Source organism: Mustela nivalis (assembly GCF_964662115.1).
Source record: "Mustela nivalis genome assembly, chromosome: 14".
Classification (NCBI taxonomy): domain Eukaryota; kingdom Metazoa; phylum Chordata; class Mammalia; order Carnivora; family Mustelidae; genus Mustela; species Mustela nivalis.
Genome location: NC_139033.1, coordinates 135,734 through 156,916, shown reverse-complemented (window position 1 = coordinate 156,916; position 21,183 = coordinate 135,734). Strand labels below are relative to the sequence as shown.

Below are 21,183 nucleotides of genomic sequence, written 5' to 3'. Positions count from 1 at the left end.
GACACCTCTATTAAGACAGGAACTACTATTATCCTACTTTACAGACAGGAGACTGAAGCACAGAAGTTAGGAGCTTGCTTGAAGTCACAAAGCCAGCAAGTGATAGACACGAGATCCAAGTTTAATGTTAACACTTACTAATTTAAGAAACATATTAGTCTTCTATTTCTCTCAGCTGGAGAGAGGGAGATATTTTAGGATAAACACTGCAGTGGCACTGGTCCAGCTGTCCCCCGTGAGGGGGAGACCATGGGGTGGGGTCAAAAAGTAATAACAGCAGTCCATCCTCACGGAGCATTTCAGATCTGTAGCCACTGATTGATCATTAGCTCCCTTTCCAGGAGAGGATGCCAAGACACGGAGAGGTTAAGGAGCTTGTCAGAGATGAGCTCTGTACCTTACCAGTCTGAGCCAGAGCCTGAGTTCTTGAGAGCTATACTCAACTTTGTTCTACATATTTATCTAGTGCCTGCCACATGTTGGAGATATGACCGACCTAACCCCAACTTTTGTGCAGCTCTCTCAGCATAGCAAATGTAGGTCAGTCAAAGGGAGCTGGACTATTACCAATAATGTTTGTATTATTTAAAATAAAAATTGGCTTATATACTCTAATTAAAAGGAAATGAGACTATTTAGTGCTATCTGATTCCAAAGCTTGTCATCTTAATCATCCTACCATGATCTCCTAAATTTGAGAAACGTGGTAAAACACAGACACACATAACCACAGATACAGAACACAGAGACACCAAATTGCATAAAATACATTTATTTCATAACACAGTTAAATACTAGTAATGATAAATTCATTTTATGTAATATTTAGTACTTAATATTATATGAAGTGTTAGTAAAGGGTCTTCTGTGCAAAGAGGAACAAAGAGAAAGTCATACATTAGGGGAGAGGCAATTTCAGAGTCAGGCTTGGGGAAACTCCCTTCTACACTAGGTGGTCAGATTTCAGCTACTTGAATGACAAAAGGGCTGGAAGCCCGGAAAGCAGAACACTGCAGAAAGAGAAGATTCCCAAAGAGGATCTGAAGGTGGTCTCGGAGAGTGTTAACCCAAAATGGAATAAATACATTCACACATGTGTACATGCATGCACACACACAGGAGGAACCAGATGGAAACCAGGGCAAAAACTGAATGGTGGGCACTGGATGATGCCCTTCAAGGTCATGACAAGAAGTTAAGAATCTTGGTTCTGATCCAGAGAGCTATGAGAACAGCCCAAGGCAGGTAATCTGGTGCTTGAGGCAGCGGGGAAGCACCCTGGTGAGGCCTCATCTGTGGGGATCAAACTAAGAGGAAGCTGCCCAGAGAAGCTGATCTGTTGGGCCCCTGACTGAGGCAGGCTGGAAAGAGGGACGCAGACGGAAGGGAGGCTCGGCCCTGCAGAACTGGGCAAGCTCTGAGCATGCAGTTGGGGAAGGACCACCAGCCCTTGAAAACAAACACTTAAAAAGCTCTGCTGAACACCGTGGGCTCTGCAAGACAGTGACGATGGTGGCCCAATTGCAAATAGTGGCCAAGTGGATCTGCGGCACTCACAACTCCAACGTCAGCTCCTGCCTTTCCCTAGCGTCCTAGGTGCCTAGAAGGCATCCCTAAAAGTGTGTCCTACTCTTGAGAGAAACTAGGGAACTCTCAGGAGAACTAGGGTACTCTCAGGAGAAACAACTCCCTAACACCAAAGGCACAGTCTTCACTTTCAGAATGACAGAGAAAAACGCCATTACCTGATGCAGAGCCGATAAATCAGATCTACTAAACTTAAGAGTACGTCCTGTCTCTTCTCTAAGTACTTAATGTTCTGCTTCGGATTTTATAACATCCCAGAGGAGGAAACAAAGTCATTTGTTGCAGCAGGTAATGGGCTGAGGACAGGTATCAGCAGGATGCATGGTTTCCCACACTGAACTTCACTAGGAAACAGAGATACTCACGGACTGAAGTTTCTTCTTAGCAGCTTTTGCCAATTCAGACAAATCCAGGCTGCTAAGAAAATGTACAGAACTAATAAGCAAATAAATAAAAAACATTTTTATGAGTTCTATAGAACATTAAGATAGGCAAGGCATCAAGACATTAAGTAACAGTTCAGGGACATGGTCAGGACCAAAAATTCTAAGCCCTTTAGAGTTAGCAAGAAAACTTTGAGCGTAAGAATTTGTAACTCCTTTTAGAAAAATCAAAGTCACGCAACATGGTACAGATAAAATTAATCACTGAATAACTAGTAGACAAGAATTACTGATGATTCGTCCCCAGGCCCTTTATGTGAGAAGTCTCAATTCTTGAAGTATCAAAAAAAGCATGACAGAAGGAAATATGAAAGGGCAGAATGTGAACAACCAGAGTGGCAAGATTACATGTGGAATAACAGCTAACTGTTTCATAAACTCTTGACAGTGTTTGTGCAAAGGTAATTGGATAAATAAGGATTTCAAGTTCATTCCTGCAGCTGTGAACTTTGCTAACCTCACAGACCAGGGGTTGGCAGATTATGGCTCATTTCTTTGTTCAGCCCATGAGCTATGCATGGTTTTTACATTTTTAAGTGGTTTGGGGGAAAAAGCCTCAAAGAAGAAGAAAAATATTTCCTAAAACAGGAAAAATTATATGGCATTCACATTTCAGTGTCCAGAAAGAGTATTTTCTTGCAACTGATTTGCCCTTCATTTACCTAATTCCACAGATGCTTTCGTCTACAACTGGCAGAGTTGAGTAGTTGTGACAGAGGCTGTATGGCCCACAAAACCTAAAATATCTACTATCTAGCCCTTAAAAAATTTGCCAATCCCTGTTATAGACAAAGAATATCCTCTCTTATAATACAGAAATATTCTGTGATACAACCTATCGACACGATATACCATCACAACTAGCTAAAACTGTGACAATATCCCTAACTCCAATTTTACTAGTATGTCTGTTACTTGTACTCTTTCAAACTTAAGTTTTACATGGTGGTTTACTTACAGCCGTCTTATTTCCAAATTGTATAGCCGTAAAAGAGAAAAATGTATGGGCTTTGTTAAATACAAAGTATAATACACTTAAACACTATACAACCAAGGAAATAATAGTGACAGATAAAACTGATTGGTATTTCAGTGGCCTTACCTGTCTGCCATTTGAGGTATTATAAAGTGCTGTCCATTTTTGTGATCTGAAACAGAAATCAAGCCAGAGTTTTGTTTATATAAATACTGGTAAGATCGATAAAGGAACACTACCATAATTTTCTTAATTTACGTCTTGCCATCAGCAGTTTCTCATAACTATGAATTATTTGGGGAAGGGGCAGAAGTGTCAGACTGACTACGAACTGTCTAAGACCTGGCTAGTAGCAAGAATCATATTTCCATTTTCTTCAGGCACAAAGGTCCAGACATCATTAAGCAAAAAGGCTGTGCTCACACTAATCCTACACTTCATTTCATTCCCAGTATAACTGATGATCTTTAGTCATGGAGAAAACATTTAGGGAGCCTAAACGAGCAGAGTGGGCTTTTGTCAGCTCTCCATGTGGAATGGAGGAGCACCCTTGGGCTTTGGTGGCTTACCCTCAAATTAATCAATTAGCATAAAACCATCAAGGCTGGGGCAGATGGTCTTGGCAGATCTGGGTGGGGCTTCCTTCTCCTACAACACTTACTGAGCCAGTCCTAACGTAGCTTCTGGAGGACACTGATCACATGTCAATGAATAAAAAGCCATTACAAACATTCAAATATAGGTTTTTGTGTAACATCAGTCTTTATTTCTCTGGGATAAATACCCAGGAATGGGAATGCTAGGTTATGTAGGTACTAGGTAAATGTGTATATAACTTGGTAAGAAACTGCTAGACTTTTTGGCACAGTAGCTCTATCATTTTGTTTAGCAGCCAGCAATATAAAAGTTACAGTTGCTTCACATCTTCCCACTCATGTTGTCAGTTTCTTTGGCAGGTTTTTAAATTTTAGTCATTCTAATAGGTGTATAGTGGTGTCTTGTTGTGCTTTTAATGTGCATTTCCCTAAGAGCCAATGATGCTGAGCATCTCAAGTTCATGTGCTTATTTGGCATCTGGATATGGTCTTCGCCCAGTTTGTACTGGGTTGTTTGTTTTCTTTCTGTTGAGTTTTATATATTTAGGTATAAATATTCTGGACCCAAGTCTTTTGTTAGACACGTGATTTCTTAGTATTTTCTCCCAGTCTGTGGCCTGTCTTTTCACTCTTTCTTAACTGTAGCCTTTGCAGAGCAAAAGCTTTCAGTTTTTATGAAGTCCAATTTACCCATATTTTCTTTCATGGGTTGTGCCTTTGGTGTTACATGTAAACATTTTACAAAGTCCAAGATCATCAAGATTTTCTTCTGTTTCTTTAGAAGTTTTATACTTTTAGGTTTTACATTTAGACCTACGATCCATTTTGAGTTACATCCTTTATGCCAGGTGGAAGGTACTGAAGTTTTTATTTCTGCATATAGATGACCAGTTGTTAGAACACCATATACTTAAAAGACTGTTCTTCCCCCGCTGAATTGTCTTTGCAATTCTCAGAAAATCGACTGAAAATATTTGTGTGGGTCTATTTCTGGATTCTCTCTACTGTTTAACTGACTTGTATGTCTTGTCTCTCCTCCATAACCACGGTCTTGAGTTCAGCAGAGCTTTACAGCACAAGTTAAAATTGGGAGGTGTGATTCTGCCCACATTCTTTTGCAAAAATGGTCCCATTCTAGTTCCTCTGCTTTTCTGTGTAAATTTCAGAATTGGCACATCTATGTCCACAAGAAAATCCTTGAATTGCATTAATTTTACAAATCAATTTGTAGAGAATTGACACATTACTATTCTAACTCATAAACACAGTTCTCTCTCCACTGATTCAGATCTTCCTTGATTTCTTTCAGTAGCATTTGCTAGTTTTCAGCATGCAGAGCCCATGAATATTTTGTCAGATTTATAGCTAAGCATCTAATTTGGAGCTATTATAAATGGTATTGTTTTTCTAGCTTGTTTCCAATTGTTCATTGCTAATCTATAGAAATATGATTGATGTTTCATTATTTCCCTTATATTCTGCAACCATGCTAAATTCATTTATTTGTTCTAAGAATGCTATTGTAGATTCCTTGGGATTTTCTACATAGAAGCCATCTTATTTATGACCAGCTGTATCTCTTCCATTTCAATCTGTATGCCTTATATTCTGGGGGATTTCCAGTGTCATGATGAATAGGAATGGTGGGAGTGGACGTCCTGGCCTTGTTTCTGATATTTGAACAAAAGCATTCAATCTTTCATCATTGAGGATGATGTTAGCTGTGGGTTTCTATAGTTTTTTTTTTTTTAAGATTTTGTCAGAGAGAGGGGGAGAGAGCACAAGCAAGGAGAGTGGCAGGCAAAGGGAGAGGGAGAAGGTGGCTCCCTGCTGAGCAAGAACCACCCACCCCACCCCCGTGCAGGGCTCAATCCCAGAACTCTGGGATCATGAACTGAGCCAAAGGCAAATGCTTAACTGACTGAGCCACCCAGTCATCCCTCTACAGATACTCTTTATCCGCTTGAAGAAGTCCCTTCTATTCCAAATTTGCTAAGTTTTTTCTTATCATGAAGGAATATTGAATTTTATTAAATTCTTCTTCTGCGGGGTGCCTGGGTGGCTCAGTGGGTTAAAGCCTCTGCCTTCAGCTCAGGTCATGATCTCAGGGTCCTGGGATCAAGCCCCGCATTGGGCTCTCTGCTCAGTGGGGAGCCTGCTTCCTCCTCTCTCTCTGCCTGCTTCTCTGCCTACTTGTGATCTCTGTCTGTAAAGTGAATGGATAAAATCTTTAAAAAAAAAAAATTCTTCTTCTGCATCAACTGATAAGATTGATGGTTTCCTTCTCCTATTCTGTTAATATGATAAAATCATATTGATTTTTAAATATTTAGTTTTGGCATCTAAGAATCATAATTGCAAAGCTAGCAAATCACATGAGTCATAAAACCTATCTGTTGATGGGGCGCCTGGGAGGCTCAGTGGGTTAATCCTCCACCTTCAGCTCAGGATGTGATTTCAGGGTCTTGGGACCCAGTCTCGCATAGGGCTCTCCGTAGGGAGCCTGCTTCCCCCTACCCCCCTCCCCCGCCTGCCTCTCTTCCTACTTGTGATCTCTGTAGAATAAATAAATAAATATCTTTCAAAACAAAACAAAACAAACCTATCTGCTGAATTGATGGCAATATCACTTCAACTTGTTCACAGTACTTATCAGTGAAGTCATGTGGGTTGGGGTTTTCTTTAATGGAATGTTTTAAAGTATAGATTAAAATTCCTTAAAATTTATGATTATGCATTTACCTCTTTCTTCTTGGGTAGGTGGTCGGTAGTTAGTGGCTTTCAAGGAACTGGTTCATTTTATCTAAGTTGTCTAATTTGTGTGCATTGTATTATTTATAATATGGCTAGACATTTATTCATTTTTTTTTTTCCAAAATCAGTGTTTGGTTTCACTGATTTCTCTCTACTATTTTCCTTTTTCAATTTCATTGATTCCTGCTCTTATCTTTGTTATTTCCTACCTTCTGCTTACTTGGGGTTTATTTTACTCATCTTTTTGGATGAGTAAGCAGTAAGAAGCTCACAGTTTCTTTTCTTTTCTTTTTTTTGAAACTCATAGTTTCTTATGGTGTAACCTTAGCTGGAGAATTTGAGGGCTTTCTTGTGTTCTAATGCAAGAATTTAATACTATAAAATTTCCTCTAAGAATTGCTTTAGCTGCATCTCATAATTCATTCATCTGAAAATATTTTCTAATTTTCCTTGAGATTTCCTCTTAGACCCATGGATTATTTAGAACTGTGTTAATTTCCAAACATTTGGGAATTTTCCAGTTTAAGTTTTATTACTTTTTAGTACCTTAATTCCATTATGGTTAGAGAATATACTTTTTAAGATTTTAATTCTTTTAGATTGGTTAAGCTTTGTTTTATAACCCAGGATATGGTCTAATTGGTGAATGTTCAACATGTACTTAAAAGGAGTGTGTATTCTGACAATGTTGGATAGAGCACACAACAAATGTCAACTACATACAGTTGGCTGACGATTTGGTTTCAGTTTGCTATCTTTGCTGATTTTCTTCTTTTAAATTTCATTATATTTGTTTTTTATTTTTAAGTGGTCTCCATCCCTACTGTGAAGCTTGAACTCACAACTCTGAGATTAAGAGTCACATGCTTTACCAACTGCACCAGCCAAGTGCCCCATATCCTTGCTGATTCCCATCTACCAGTTCCATCTATTACTAAATGAAGGCTGCTGAATATCCAAGAATTGGGGATTTGACCTTTTCTCCTTTTAGTTCTATCAAAATTTGCTTCATGTATTTTGAAACCCTGTTGCTAGGTGTGTACACATTTAGAATTGTTACATCTCCTTGGAAAACTGTTATCTCTATCCCTGCTAATTTTCTTTGCCCTGAAAGTCTACTTTGTTTTTGTTTTTTTTTAAGATTTTATTTATTTATCTGTCAGAGAGAGAAAGTGAGTGCACAAGCAGGTGGAACAGCAGAGGGAGAAGGAGAAGCACGCTCCCCGCTGAGCAGGGAGCCCGACATGGGACCCGATCCCAGGACCCTGAGACCACGACCCAAGTTGAAGGCAGACGCTTAACTGACTGAGCCAGCCAGGTGTCCCTACTTTGTTTGGTATTAATATAAACTCTTTAGCTTTCTTTTACTGTGTTCCCAGGATATATCTTTTTATACCTTTCTGTTTTTAACTAACTTCCATCATTATATTTAAAGTAGGTTTCTTTCTTTCTTTTTTTTTTTTTTTAAAGATTTTATTTATTTGACGAGATCACATGTAGTCAGAGAGGCAGGTAGAGAGGGAAAGCAGGCTCCCTGTTGAGCAGAGAGCCCGATGCGGGGCTCGATCCCAGGACCTCAAGATCATGACCTGAGCCAAAGGCAGAGGCTTAACCCACTGAGCCACCCAGGCGCCCCTTAAAGTAGGTTTCTTATAGAGAGCATATAGTTATTAGAGCTCATTTTTTATTTTAAATCCATTCTGACAATCTCTGCTTTCTATTTGGTACATTTATGTCATTAACATAACATTTAATGTAATTATTAATATGCTTGGATTTAAGTCTAGAATTTTTGTTTAGTTTCTGTTTGGGCCTCAGGTTTTTGTTCTTCTTTCTCTCCTTTTTTCTCTTTTCTGGAATGTTTTGAAGTCTCTTTTGTTTTGAGTAATTTTTAACATTTCATTTTATCTCTAGAGGTTTTGACCACCTTCCATTGTGTAGACCATTTTTAATGGTTGTACTATGCATTACAGCGTACATCTTTTAGTCTACTTAGAATATTTTGTCAACTTAAGAAGAATGTAAAATCCTCGCCTCCATATTTCTTTTACCTATTCCCCTTTTATGTCGTCCTTATCAATGTATCACACTGACATATGCTGAACACCTCACCAGACAAGCATTAAACTGCCATGCATATCTCAAAGATCTTAGGAGGAAAACAGTCTATTATATCTATTTAGATATTTATCATTTCAGTTGCTTTTCTTTCACTTCTAAAGTTCCAGATTCCCTTTGGTATCATTTCCCTTTTAACCAAAGAACTTTCACATTTCTGTTAGAGCAACTAGTTCTCTTCATCTTAAAATGTCTTTATTTTGCCTTCATTCCTGAAGGTTATTTTCACTGGAAGAGGAATTATGAATTGATAGTTTTTTCCTTTCAGGACTTTAAAAAATTGTTCTACTTCTTTTTCATCTTGACTCTTTGCAACTAAAAACCACAGCCATTCAAACTGTCTTTTCATATGTTGTCATTTTTTTCCCCCTTGGCTGCTTTCAATTTTTTTTGGTCTTTGGGTTTTCAGCAGTTTGATTTTCATGTGTCTGAGGGAGGATTTTATTGAGTTTATCCTATTTGGGAATCTCTGAGTTTCTTAAATCTGAAGTCTACGTCTTTTGCCAAATTTAGAGTTTTGAAACCATGTTTCTTCAAATACTTTTTCTGCGCCAGGCTTTTGGATCTCTTTCTTGGAGTCTGAGAATACAAATACAACCTTCTGATAATGTCACATAGGTCCCTGGGCTCTGTGTTCAGTTTCTTTTTCCTCCCACTCTTTCTTCTCCCTGTTGCTCAAACTGGGTAATTTCTAGTGATCTATTTCAATTCATTGACTCTTTTCTTTGTCATCTCCAGTCCACTATTAAGTCCATCCATTGAGTTTTAAAATTTTTGTTATTGTACTTTTCAGTTCAGCATTTCTATCTGGGTCTGTTTCTCTGCTGAGACCTTCTATATTTCTATTTGCTTCAAGAAAATTCACCCTTACTTCTTAATGCATGATGTTGCTATCTGCTTTAGTCTTTGTCTGATTAATTCCAACATCTGTGTCATCTGGGGTTGGCATTTCTTGACTATCTTTTCCCCTGCAAGTCTTTGGAATTTTCCTGGTTCTTCCTACGTCAAGTAATTACAGTTGATATCCCAGACATTTTGTGTATGATGTTGTGAAACGCTGAGTCCTTTTAAAATTCTATGGAGAACATTAATATTCTTCATAGAAGAATTTTAGCAGGCAACTGACCAGGTTAGGCTCTGCCTCCTGGCCAAGTGATGAGAGAATAGAAAAATAAATGCGGTCAGGATTCTCCTCACACTTTTTGGTCAGAGATTTAGGCAGCTGTGCTGCCATTGCTGCAGCCACATGACTTCCTAGGGGCTAGGGTGGGGGAAAAAGGAAGAAGGAGGAAAAAAACCCCCAGGGGAACCCCCCAATTCTCTGTCCCATAAGATCCCATTTACTGCTCTATAGACCAGAGAGAGAAGGCTTCTTTGCACCTGTTATACAGTTCCAGATTTCAGGCTATCACAAAGGCCGTATCAGAAGTAAAATAAACAGGACACTCACCACCAGCTTGATGGTACTTTGAGCTCCCTAAACCACCATCCAGAGTCCTTAGATAGCTACTCCATGCTTCTGGTCCAGGGTTTTAAATTGTAGTTAGCAGGAAAGAAAGGATGGAGTGTGTTTACCCCATCTCCCTTAGAACCACACCAGAGGCTCTTAACTCCATCATACAACCAAGTTATTAACTCCATCATACAACCAGGTTAGGAAACCACTGTACAGGTGTATGTGGATATTCTAATCAGGGACTGGCAAACTTTATGTAAACGTCCAGACAGTAAATATTTTTTGCTTTGTAGCCATATGGTCTTTGTTGCAAACTCAATCTAATCTCTTCTTTCCTTCCCTTCTTTCTCTTTCCTTCTGTAAGCTCTGCACTCAATGTGGGGCTCAAACTCATGAGCCCAAGATTAAGAGTTACCTGCTCTACTAAGTTAGCCAGGCAGCCCTCAATCTACTCAGTTCTGTGACAGTAGCATGAAAACAGCCAGACAGTATGTAAATGAATGGACATGGCTATCTTGCATCAAAACTTTAAACAGGTGGCAGGCTAGATTTGGCCCACAGATCACAGTTTGCCGACTCCAGTTCTACTTCATAAATAAACTTGGCAAAGTTCATTTTTGGACTCTCTTCCATTCCTTTGATAGGAGAATTCTTCAAATAACTACGTAAGTTATTGCTCTGCTCTTCCATTCTTAGTCCCATTATGCACAAGAACTATAGTCAAGAACTATAGTGCACATTCAATTATGCTCTTTGGTTCTTAAAATAGTCACTCCTCTGGAGCTAAAGTCTTAAAAATCAAAATTCCAGGAGTTTTGATGACTATACCTTTTACATATAACTGAATATGTTATAGTTATTTCAAATAAAAATCCTTATTTGCAATTTTCTTAAGGATACGTTGAAGTAGAAGTCTTGGGTAACAGTGTTCCAACTTGTTTTTCCAGAGGTTAGTTACCTGACAGAAGATGTAGAGAGACTGCTGTCCTTTCACTCACCTGGTCTCCTGCCACAGAGATAGAAGGCTAGTCTGTCGGTCAGCTCATACTGTATTTCTATAAGGCGTTCTGCCAGCTCATGGTGTCCTCCTTGCCTACCAAGAGAAAACAAAGTACCATTTATATTCCTCACCAGTCACCACTGGCTCTAGAATAAAAAAGTACAGAGATGTCTTCTAAGACACCTGAGCAATTTATCAAATGTGACTTCTCAGAATAATCAACCTTTTGTGTGAGGTAAAGTATCAAGGTCTACTTTGATTCCCACATTTATAAGCTGTTTTCACAATCTGAACTACCCCCTTCCTTTATTAATTTACAGAACAGAACACTTAATAAAGAAATGAAAGACTTAAGGGAGCGATAAAGAATAACTTCATCTAATGAGGTAGAAAATAAAACCAATAAATGGTCTACAGTAGAGGTTCTCAAAAATTAACTGAAGTGGGGGCGCCTGGGTGGCTCAGTGGGTTAAGCCGCTGCCTTCGGCTCAGGTCATGATCTCAGGGTCCTGGGATCAAGTCCCGCATCGGGCTCTCTGCTCAGCAGGGAGGCTGCTTCCCTCTCTCTCTCTGCCTGCCTCTCCGTCTACTTGTGATTTCTCTCTGTCAAATAAATAAATAAAATCTTTAAAAAAAAAAAAAAAAAATTAACTGAAGTGTTTTTAAAAGCATATAGAAATCTAGGTCCCAACCTTGGGAATTCTGCATCAGTAAGGATGGGATGAGTGTGAACGTCAGTATTTTGAAGAAGGTTTTTCCCCTAGAGGCTCCTGATGCAGCCAGTCTGATTCTGGATGACAGTTTAGTATCCACTTTAAGGTTTGTAATTCAGGGAGAGACAGACCAACAGAAAGCACAGCTCCCACTCATAGTTACTTTTACCTCCTAAAACCTTACTTTGCCTAACAGAAAACACAAGATCTGCCTTTCTTCATTCACCAAGTAAATGCTTAAGCTGCTTGAAATCTGTTTAGTAACCAGGCATATAAATAAATTATTACACTGAGAAACTATTATATATGCAAGGCACATGAGGAAACTACAAGGTAAGTGATAATAAGTACCATGTACCAAAGGCTCTCTTCCCTTAAATGCCGAAGTCTAGTTTCTGCCACTTTCTCTTCCCACCATTCAAGACACTATAGGACATTCCTTCGATCTACCACACGTTTGATTTCTGAGATATGTATATTTTTTCCTCATTTTTTTTTTTAAAGATTTTATTTATTTGACAGAGAGAGAGAGATCACAAGTAGGCAGAGAGGCAGGCAGAGAGAGGGGGGAAAGCAGGCTCCCTGCTGAGCAGAGAGACGGATGTGGGGCTCGATCCCAGGACCCCGAGATCATAACCTGAGCAGAAGGCAGAGGCTCAACCACTGAGCCACCCAGGCATCCCTCTTTTTTTTTTTTTTTAACAGCTGTGAAATCAGGAAGCACACTACAATTGATGGCTCGTCATCATTTAATCAGCCGAGTTGTTCTCGTTTTTAGTGGTATATCAGATAATGATGACTTGGTACAGTCAGTGGAGTCTCGGATCTAGGGAATACTATATACCTCAGCTCTTATTCCCAGACACATTGCTCTACCTAGTAAAGTCCTCTGCTGTGCTGAACATGCCCGTCCAGCTCTCCCTCCTGAACTTAAATCATGCCTTTCTTTTTCACTTGGAATGCTTTAGCCCCTCCTTCACATACCCAAATCCAACCCATTTTTCAAAGACCAACTAAAGAAGTTTCTTCCTGATCTAGGCCATAATGAAGAAACCTTACATATGCCTTTTAAGACCAGTTACCGATTCTGGCAATTAATTCCACATTATCTTGTTTCATTTAACTCTTTTATGCCTTTATGAATCATCTCCTCCATGAGAGAAAAAGAAGAAATTCTGGGATGGCACAGTTTTGGCATTTTACCCATTTTATCTTCTGCAGAACAGAATAGAGCACTTTGCAGTTGATAAAAAGTTAATTTGGAAAAAGAAGGAAAGATGAACCATCTTCTATCATTTAAATGATATTCAAGACTAACTTATGGATTAATTTTTCCAGCATTTTACAAAGTTTTTAAACCAAGAAGAAACTTTAAAGGATTTTACGGCAAGCACCCAGACATCTGCTACCTAAAACCCACAATTAACATTTTACTATTACTTGTTTAATCAGCTACCTATCTGCACAGATCTGTTTTTAAGTTCAAGCAATGACTAAATGTATTAAGAAACTGGGGAGTGGGTTTTGCAATTCTTGATACCTGCCCATGGCTCAAATACCACTGCGTTAGAAGTCATGTGAAACACTGGAAGCTAAGCACACTCGTTAATGGTTCTACCTCCTCTGACTTTGCCAGGCTCTGAGCTCATATGTATCCGAAATGTCTTCATCGGCAAAATGGCAGGATGTAAATCCTTAACTTAAAGGGGTTAAATGTTAATCATACACAATTTAGTCACCTAGCAATGGATCATACCCAACATAAATAATCCCTAACCAAGGCAGTGACAAGAATCTAGGTCTCTCACCTTGCATAATCCACAGGAGTTTTTCCACTAGAATCCTGTGTGCCTGGGTCTGCTCCATATACTGCCAATAATTCCGCCTGTAAAATCTGCCCTGCTTTGGAGGCGACGTGGAGTGGGGTATTTCCTTTTTCCTGAGAAATATTAATAAAAAGTAGACAAACAAGCAAATTAATAAAACCAAAGGCTACACAAACACAACCCACTTAGTTTCAATTTAATATCTGAATCATTTCATGCTTTTCTCACAGGGTGAAAGAAGTTGGCTTGTGCTCCTAAAGATAACAGCCTCAAACAGGTTTCGAGATTCCCCGTTCTCACACTTGAGTGGAGTTGCTAAAAAACACAAACCAAAAAAATTTTTGTTACAAGTATAAAGACTCGTATACCAGAGCAGCTGGCAGATCATTTTAATATACATTATATTAGTAATAACTAATCTTTATTTAGCTCAGTAAGGTGGAAGCAGCACTTCTCCCTTGCTGCTCACAACTACCCTGGGATCTAAAGAGGGGCCATGCCTACTTTACTGAGAAGGGAACGAGGGCTGGGAGGGCCAATCTGCCCAGAAGCATGATTTGTCTAGGTGGCACAACCAGACCTGAAGTGAGAGGTGGTAGGAGAAGGAGGGTGAACTCTGCAGTCCCAAAGACTTGAAATTCAAACCATACACCGTTCAAGTTACGTGATCTTGTGGAAGTTCTTTAAGCATTCTGAACCTTAGTTTTTTCAGCTCTAAAATGGTGATAAAAATGCCACATATTCACAAGGTTAGGAGTTGACGATATAACGGAGTGCTTAGCATGGAGCCTATTACACAGGAAATGCTCAAAGACTACTGCTGCTGTCATTATAAACATCATTATTATTTGCTTTTACTATTGAACCTAGGATGTTAGGGCTGCATTTCCTACACTGTGTAAGCTACAGGATTCTGCCGTATAGCACACCCTCACCACAACACCATTCTTGGCCTTGTATATAATACTTAAAGTCTTTCTGGGTGGGAAATGGGCCTGAGTATACCAAATTCTGTACCACTGCATAAAAGCTCTTACACATGCAGAAGATGAGTTGCTTTCCTTCAGGTCTAACCTAGAATTGTCCAAAATGTAATAACCATTATTGTAAGAATGCAGAAATCTACTCCAGCATCTATAGCCACACCTTATTTTTAAAATTAATGTATTTAATATTTTAAATTGTGGTAAAAAACCCATGCCAAGCCTTATTAATAAGCAAAAGTAACAGTTATATATATTCTGTGCAAAGTTTAAAATTCTGATTGTGAGCACCCACACTCTGTGTGAACGTTTCCTAAGAGCAGTGCTTTGAAAAAAAAATGCATATTTCTCATGGCATTTCTCAAAAATATGCGAAGGCCCACATAAAGAAAGCCATCTACTCATTTTACAAGTATAATAAAGAATCCCAAGCACTACAGCTTTGAGTCATCCTGCTTCCTGAAGATCCTACTCAGTATGCAGTCCAGAAACCTAAAGAAGTCCCTTGAACTTTCTAGTCCCTTCTAGAAACAAACTCAAGGATGGTTCCTACTTCAAAGTTAAACAAAAAACTTAGAGAAGTATAATTTTAAAACATATGAAAAAATGCAAATCATTTTCTAGATACATACTTATTTTTTCCTCTTTGCCCTTGTACTTCCACTAACATGAATGGCTGCCACTTGAACTAAAATTAAAGATGAAACCAACTGCAAAAAGGGCTGTTATTAATTATTTAGAATACAGAAAGTTTTTTTGTTTTTTCTTTTCCTCCTCTTTAAGTTTCTTGCTTTCTTGTTTTTCCTGTTTTGTTTAGTTTTTTTTTTTTTTTAAGATTTTATTCATTTACTTGACAGAGAGACAGCGAGAGAGAAAACACAAACAGGGGGAGTAGAAGAGGGAGAAACAGGCTTCCCACTGAGCAAGAGCCTAACACAGAGCTCGGCCTCAGGACCTTGGGATCATGACCTGAGCTGAAGGCAGATGCTCAATGACTGAGCCACCCAGGCACCCCCTCTTTAAGTTTTTTCCAAACAAAACAATATAACATTTCATCCAGCAATTTTAGGGATTTTAAAAGGTATGACCCACCTTGCTAAGGTCTTTGGCAGTCACGCTGTCATCATCCCGGCAAGGCAAGCGATGTACGAATGCTAACATCTGATACTTGGCTCTGATGAATTCTGCTTTATTAGGACTGGTTTGCAGGGGAGGGAAAAAAACAGCTCACTCACAGCTCAGATGTAACATTCCCCATTCTTTAGGCTGTAAAAGGAAAAGGAAGTGACCCGCATCCCCTACTTGAGAAGAAAAGGAACAATAGTGAAGTAAGTTCCAGCAGGAGTTTAAGACCTGAAGCCTCAAAATGTCAATTAGTCATTCTAATGGCCAGGATTGCAGAGATTTGCTTTTCAGAGCCTCTCTTTTTTCTTTGTAATTTTCTTAATTGACCTAGCAGCCTTGTGAGGAAGCAGCTGTTACATCCCATCATACAGGTAGAGGCATCAGGCAGACTGGAGCCCAGAACCTAGATCTCTGGTCTGACTGCCTCTTGTCTGAGCACCTAAGCTTAAGTCTGATTACATTAACAGCCCCCAAGCTTTAGTTTCAAACTGGAGAAGCCACTGACTCATGCCCTGCAACCATGCAAAAGAGATGGTTCTGTGCGGGGGGCTTGTTCTCCATTTCTAATAGCAAAGAGCTCCATGCACAACTGGAGTGTAACCACCTCCTGTGCCGCCCTTGGTGGAGGCTGGTCCAAAGAAGCTGCACTCCTTTTAGTGATCCCCAGGGGTTATGAAGAAATAAGAGTATTGATAAACATTCCACTCACTGTACTTTATCCTGTGGATTAGCTTTACGTCTTCCGCTCATAATAGAGGCAGGGTCCAGCAAAGAATGCTCCCATATAGAATTAGCACCATTATTATACAAGGTTTCAACCATCTAAAACCAAATAGTATAAAATCATATTTTAATGTATTTCCACAAATATTCACTGGAAATTGTAGTGACTGAGCTGGGAAAACCAAGCCCTACTGCAAACATCAGCATGACGGGGATGTCCTACAAATCATTGCTTTCTGATTGCAGAAAGAGAAGGATAACCCCTATATGCAGTATTCAGGTCTGACCAGGAGGATGGCTAAGTATCTAAAAGCGTTTGATTAAATTGTTCTTACATATTATGAAGAGCACTTTGACACTTTGGGGCAATGATCATTCAAATACAGTTTTTAAGATTCTTAACAACCCACGTACTGTCTAGACCTTCTGCCTAAGATTTTCCTTTAATCCACTCATTTAAAAAAAAACTTTTACTAGCAATTATGGCTTGGTGTGCTAGTTAAATTTTCCTATAAACATTAAACTAATGCAACCATTAAAATAAATATTTGAGTATTACCTACATTTGTCTTGAGTACCACTGGTCGTTCATGTGCCATCCTTTCGGAATTGTTTTTTTTTTTTTTTTTTTAAGATTTTATTTCTTTGAGAGAGAAACAGTGAGAGACAGCATAAGAAATGAGAAGGTCAGAGGGAGAAGCAGACTCCCCGTGGAGCTGGGAGCCCAATGTGGGACTTGATCTCGGAACTCTGGGATCGTGAACTGAGCTGAAGGCAGTTGCTTAACCAATTGAGCCACCCAGGAGCCCCTGAATTGTTCTTTTAGGGTCAATCCTGGCATTTTAAACTATTCATCTCTGGACTTTCTTCAGGCCCTATAATGAAATCTCTAAACAAAGACCTGAGAGCAATAAACACCCACTTTCACATGAGCAGAAGCTGTTAGAAACTTCTAAGCACGAGTTATTAATAAATCATACTTCCCAATTTCATTTCAAAGCATGACTCCTGACACTGCCCCATCTGTTTTTTTTTTTTTTTTGCACTGGTGGAGACAGTGTCACATCAGAGACCCAAACCCACTTGTTCTGGTCTGTTGGTTTATATAGGCATGTTTAAGGGACATGTTGAGCAGCTGCCACAGGTTTAGTAAAATATGTACTCAGGACAAATGAAAGCGAAACACATGCTTAATTCTGACTTCCAAACAGAACTTGAAGAATAGTTCCTTCTTGCATTCCATTGAAGAATGCACCCCAAAATAGAAGTAAAGATGACATGACATCCAACCCCAAAGAAAACAAAGAGCTCACTTGACACTTACCAGGGTGTCAGGCATTCTATTGAAACATGTCAACCCAATTTGGTGTCTAAATTGTAACAAGAATTTCAAGAAGACTTAGATCAGACGTTTCAGAGATTTCTGAGGAGTCTCAGTCCATGCTTCCATCAAAGCAGGAAACATAAGGAAAATTTTCCGAGACTGCAGCTTTCAGAAACATTGTGGTGTATGAAACAGATGGACCATTTGAAAACAATTTCTGGTTACAGTCCAGAAAGTCAGCCGTGAAATATTACCAGGAAATTTTAACAATTATTTTTCTATCTATAATTGAGTTTTTGAGACAAAATTTATTTCCTAGAAGGGGAAAAAAAATCTTAAATGAGGAATTAAGTTCTCACATACAGCACTAATAGGCATGGCACCTCTATTCAGTTACAACTCAAACATTTTTGTAAGATTTAAGTGTAGTAGGGGAATTTAGTTGCTAAAACCATGAACCCTACAAGCTCAAATTACAAACCATGAGAATTCTTACTGTTTACCTGCAGCAACGTGGGAGGCCACGGTGTGTGTTTAAGATGCCTTACTTGCGAGATGTGGCGCCCTAGGCTCCGATGGACACTGCAGCACTCGTCACATATAAAAGTTCCCCTATTTACTGATGCCCAGGAAGGATCTGGAAAGAAGAATGACATCTCAGTGTCGAGGATACCAGGTGGCTGCTATACTGACAGATGGCCAACAACAACTGAGGTTTGGTTTTCCAGAAAAATAAGACATTTCTGTTGTCTTATGATGCTAGTCAACATGCCGAGCTGGTGAGCCTGTCTGATGATACCACCTTTCTTGGCTGACTGGGTACCACACTGATTGAGATTAAACACATGTGCTGAAGCCCTAAATAAGCAGTTGTCTCCTTTCTGGAGTAGGGCCACAGTCTGTAGCCCTAATGTGATCTACTGTCTCAGATGCCTGCTCCTTCATTCAACATAAGAGAAGCAAACTGGGAGAGGACGGATGAGTCATTTCAAACCAACCTCCACAAACAGCAAGTAACACAGCCATGTCAATGAATAATCCAGACTGTTATCTGAACTAAATGCTGAAGAGACTGCTACCCTGATCTACTGCCATACTTGTGCACGGCTCAAGGCCTGGCAGAAAGCTGCAAGCAACACAATAACACTGGGTGGCTATGGTGGTTCGCAGGACACACTGAGGAACCTGGCCTTCTCTGCTAGAAAATATTCTATGACATCCATTAGTCGTTTCAAATAAACTGCTGAGTTCCATCTTGCAACTGCTCTGAAAGAACAGAAGCTGGAATAAGAGCTGCTTTAAAGGGGCAAAGGTGTAAAATAAAAGTGAGTAACATTTTTGGTGTGTGTGTGTACAATACTTCTTTCTCATGAAGTCCTACGGAGCTTCAGCAGACATCCTTTGAGATGAGGAATAATTTGCACTTGGTAAGGAATGAGAATAATCCACACGGGGCAAGTAAACTGAACACATACACTTAGAAACCCCAGACAAAAAAAGACTTTCTACATTTTGTCAGACTCACAATGGGGTGACAAAAGGTGCCACTCAAGCTGCCTGGTCTAAGAGTTATATTTAGAAATTCTTCAATGTCCACAAAAATCTCTAAAATGCATCTACACCATCTTTGCCATTTTTAACAGTTTATTCAAATCCTTTCCAACAATATAATGAAATCAGAGACAAATCCTGGGAGTCACAAGGTGTGGTGGCTGCGAGGGTGACTCTGGAGACCAGCAGTCCAGGGTTGGAACTGCAACTCTGCCACTTCTAATGATCTCAGATAAGTTATTTTTTTGAGCATCCTCACCATGGGTTGAATGGGAATAACAGCACACCTTAGAGTAGGGAGCATATAAAGGGTAAAGTTCTCTGCATATAGTAAGTACTCAGTAATGTCAGCTGTTAAAACTTTTACAAATTATTTTCGAAGTACCATTCAGGTATTTTCAAGAAGCGCTGAGATTCCTGACAACTGGAAAAAGTTTTGATTGTCAATACTTAAGACTTCGACTGTTTCAGGTGAACACTATTACTATAGTGAAAAATCTCAAATGGAGTTTTCAGATAGTTGAGCTCCGAGAACAAACTATTTAAAATGAACTAGATTTGGGGCACCTGGGTGGTTCAGTCGGCTTAGGGACCGACTCTTGATTTCGGCTCAGGTCATGATCTCAGGGTCGTGAGATCAGGCTCCACCTGAGCACAGAGTCTACCTGGGAGTCTCTCCCTCCCTCTCCTTCCCTCTGCTCCTCTCTGTGCATGTGTTGGAGTGTGCACGGGTGCACACTTGCGCTCTCTCGCAAAATAAAATAAAACAAAACATTTAAAATGAACTAGATTCATTAAAGAGAGATTCATTAATGTCGCCATTTAAAAAAATATATTTGCTGAGATGTGATCATGGTAAAAGGTTTGCCGTGAAATAAAACAAAAACAAATCAATGAAGTATAATTCTGTCAGTACTACTATACTATTCTGAAATGCAAAGACTGAAAATGTCAAGAGCAAAGATCCCTACAAAGATACATAAGAACACCGTTTTTTGGGGGGCGCCTGGGTTGCTTATTGGGTTAAGCCTCTGCCTTCGGCACAGGTCATGATCCCAGCTTCCTGTCATCCAGCCCCACGTAGGGCTCTCTGCTCAGCGGGGAGCCTGCTTCCTCTCCCAATCTCTGCCTGCCTCTCTGCCTCCTTGTGATCTCTGTCTGTCAAATAAAAAAATAAAATCTAAAAAAAAAAGAACACAGCTTTTTGTAGTTTGGTACTAATACTTAAAAAAAATAAAAAGACTATTTTGAAGCTTTTGTTTTCACATATCATTCAGAGGATTCACAGTGTTCCTGGAGAAAATTAAATAGGAGTAAGACAACAAGGATTTAATACACATTAAGCAAGGTTCTCAATTCATCACTTTAACATCATGGATCAGAGTCCCATGGAAAAAATATTAGAACATTCACAGCACAGCAAAATCAAAATCGAGTTCATATGAATGAGGCTGGGTGAAACCTTTGCCTAAAGGTAAACTGTTTTATGCTGGGGCTTCTTCCCCAGACTCCACCATGGAGAGTTCCGCCCCAGGAACACCACAAATGGACCTCAGAAATGTCTGTGACCCCATTAAGAAATTGAGTTCTGGATGAAAGAGTGACTACATGTGCATTTTCTGGGGAGAAGGCCTCAGCAGTCAACAGAATCTTTAAAGGGACCCCTTTGAGAAAGAGGCAACTCTCTTGATTAGGGCTCTGCAGAAAAGGCAGCACAAATTCCTAGCTGCTCAAGTTCACACAACATTTCAAGGTAGCCTAATTATATTCAAAACAGGAAGGAAGTGACTCAAGTCTCTGTAGATTAGGCATTTGAGACAACAACGAAAATGATACAATGGAAGAAAAAATGTTCTGAAATATGCACAAAATGCTGCAGAAGGGCAAAACAGTCATTAGTGCAGCAATGGAGAAGCAGCTTTCCTTTGTTCCCTATCACCTAATGAGTAAAGAATACACATTCCAAGAGGAAGTCTGAACCTAGACTCATGTGAATGAAACACATCAC

General features: G+C 39.5%; 1 protein-coding gene across 39 annotated transcripts in view; it reads right to left on the bottom strand.

The window, feature by feature from the left end:
• Positions 1-21,183, bottom strand: part of GIT2 (GIT ArfGAP 2) — a 51,010-nt gene that overhangs the window by 27,930 nt on the left and 1,897 nt on the right. For 21 of the 39 annotated variants that reach the window (XM_082700069.1, XM_082700052.1, XM_082700073.1 and 18 more), the window contains 8 exons: positions 18,128-18,261; positions 16,287-16,399; positions 15,545-15,650; positions 13,698-13,784; positions 13,452-13,582; positions 10,929-11,023; positions 3,133-3,178; positions 1,953-2,004 (listed from right to left, as the gene is read on the bottom strand). In XM_082700069.1, coding sequence (XP_082556195.1) covers positions 1,953-2,004; positions 3,133-3,178; positions 10,929-11,023; positions 13,452-13,582; positions 13,698-13,784; positions 15,545-15,650; positions 16,287-16,399; positions 18,128-18,261 — 764 coding nt within the window. The remainder of the gene's footprint in view (positions 1-1,952; positions 2,005-3,132; positions 3,179-10,928; positions 11,024-13,451; positions 13,583-13,697; positions 13,785-15,544; positions 15,651-16,286; positions 16,400-18,127; positions 18,262-21,183) is intronic. The other 18 variants (XM_082700046.1, XM_082700070.1, XM_082700041.1 and 15 more) reach the window with 1 other exon arrangement.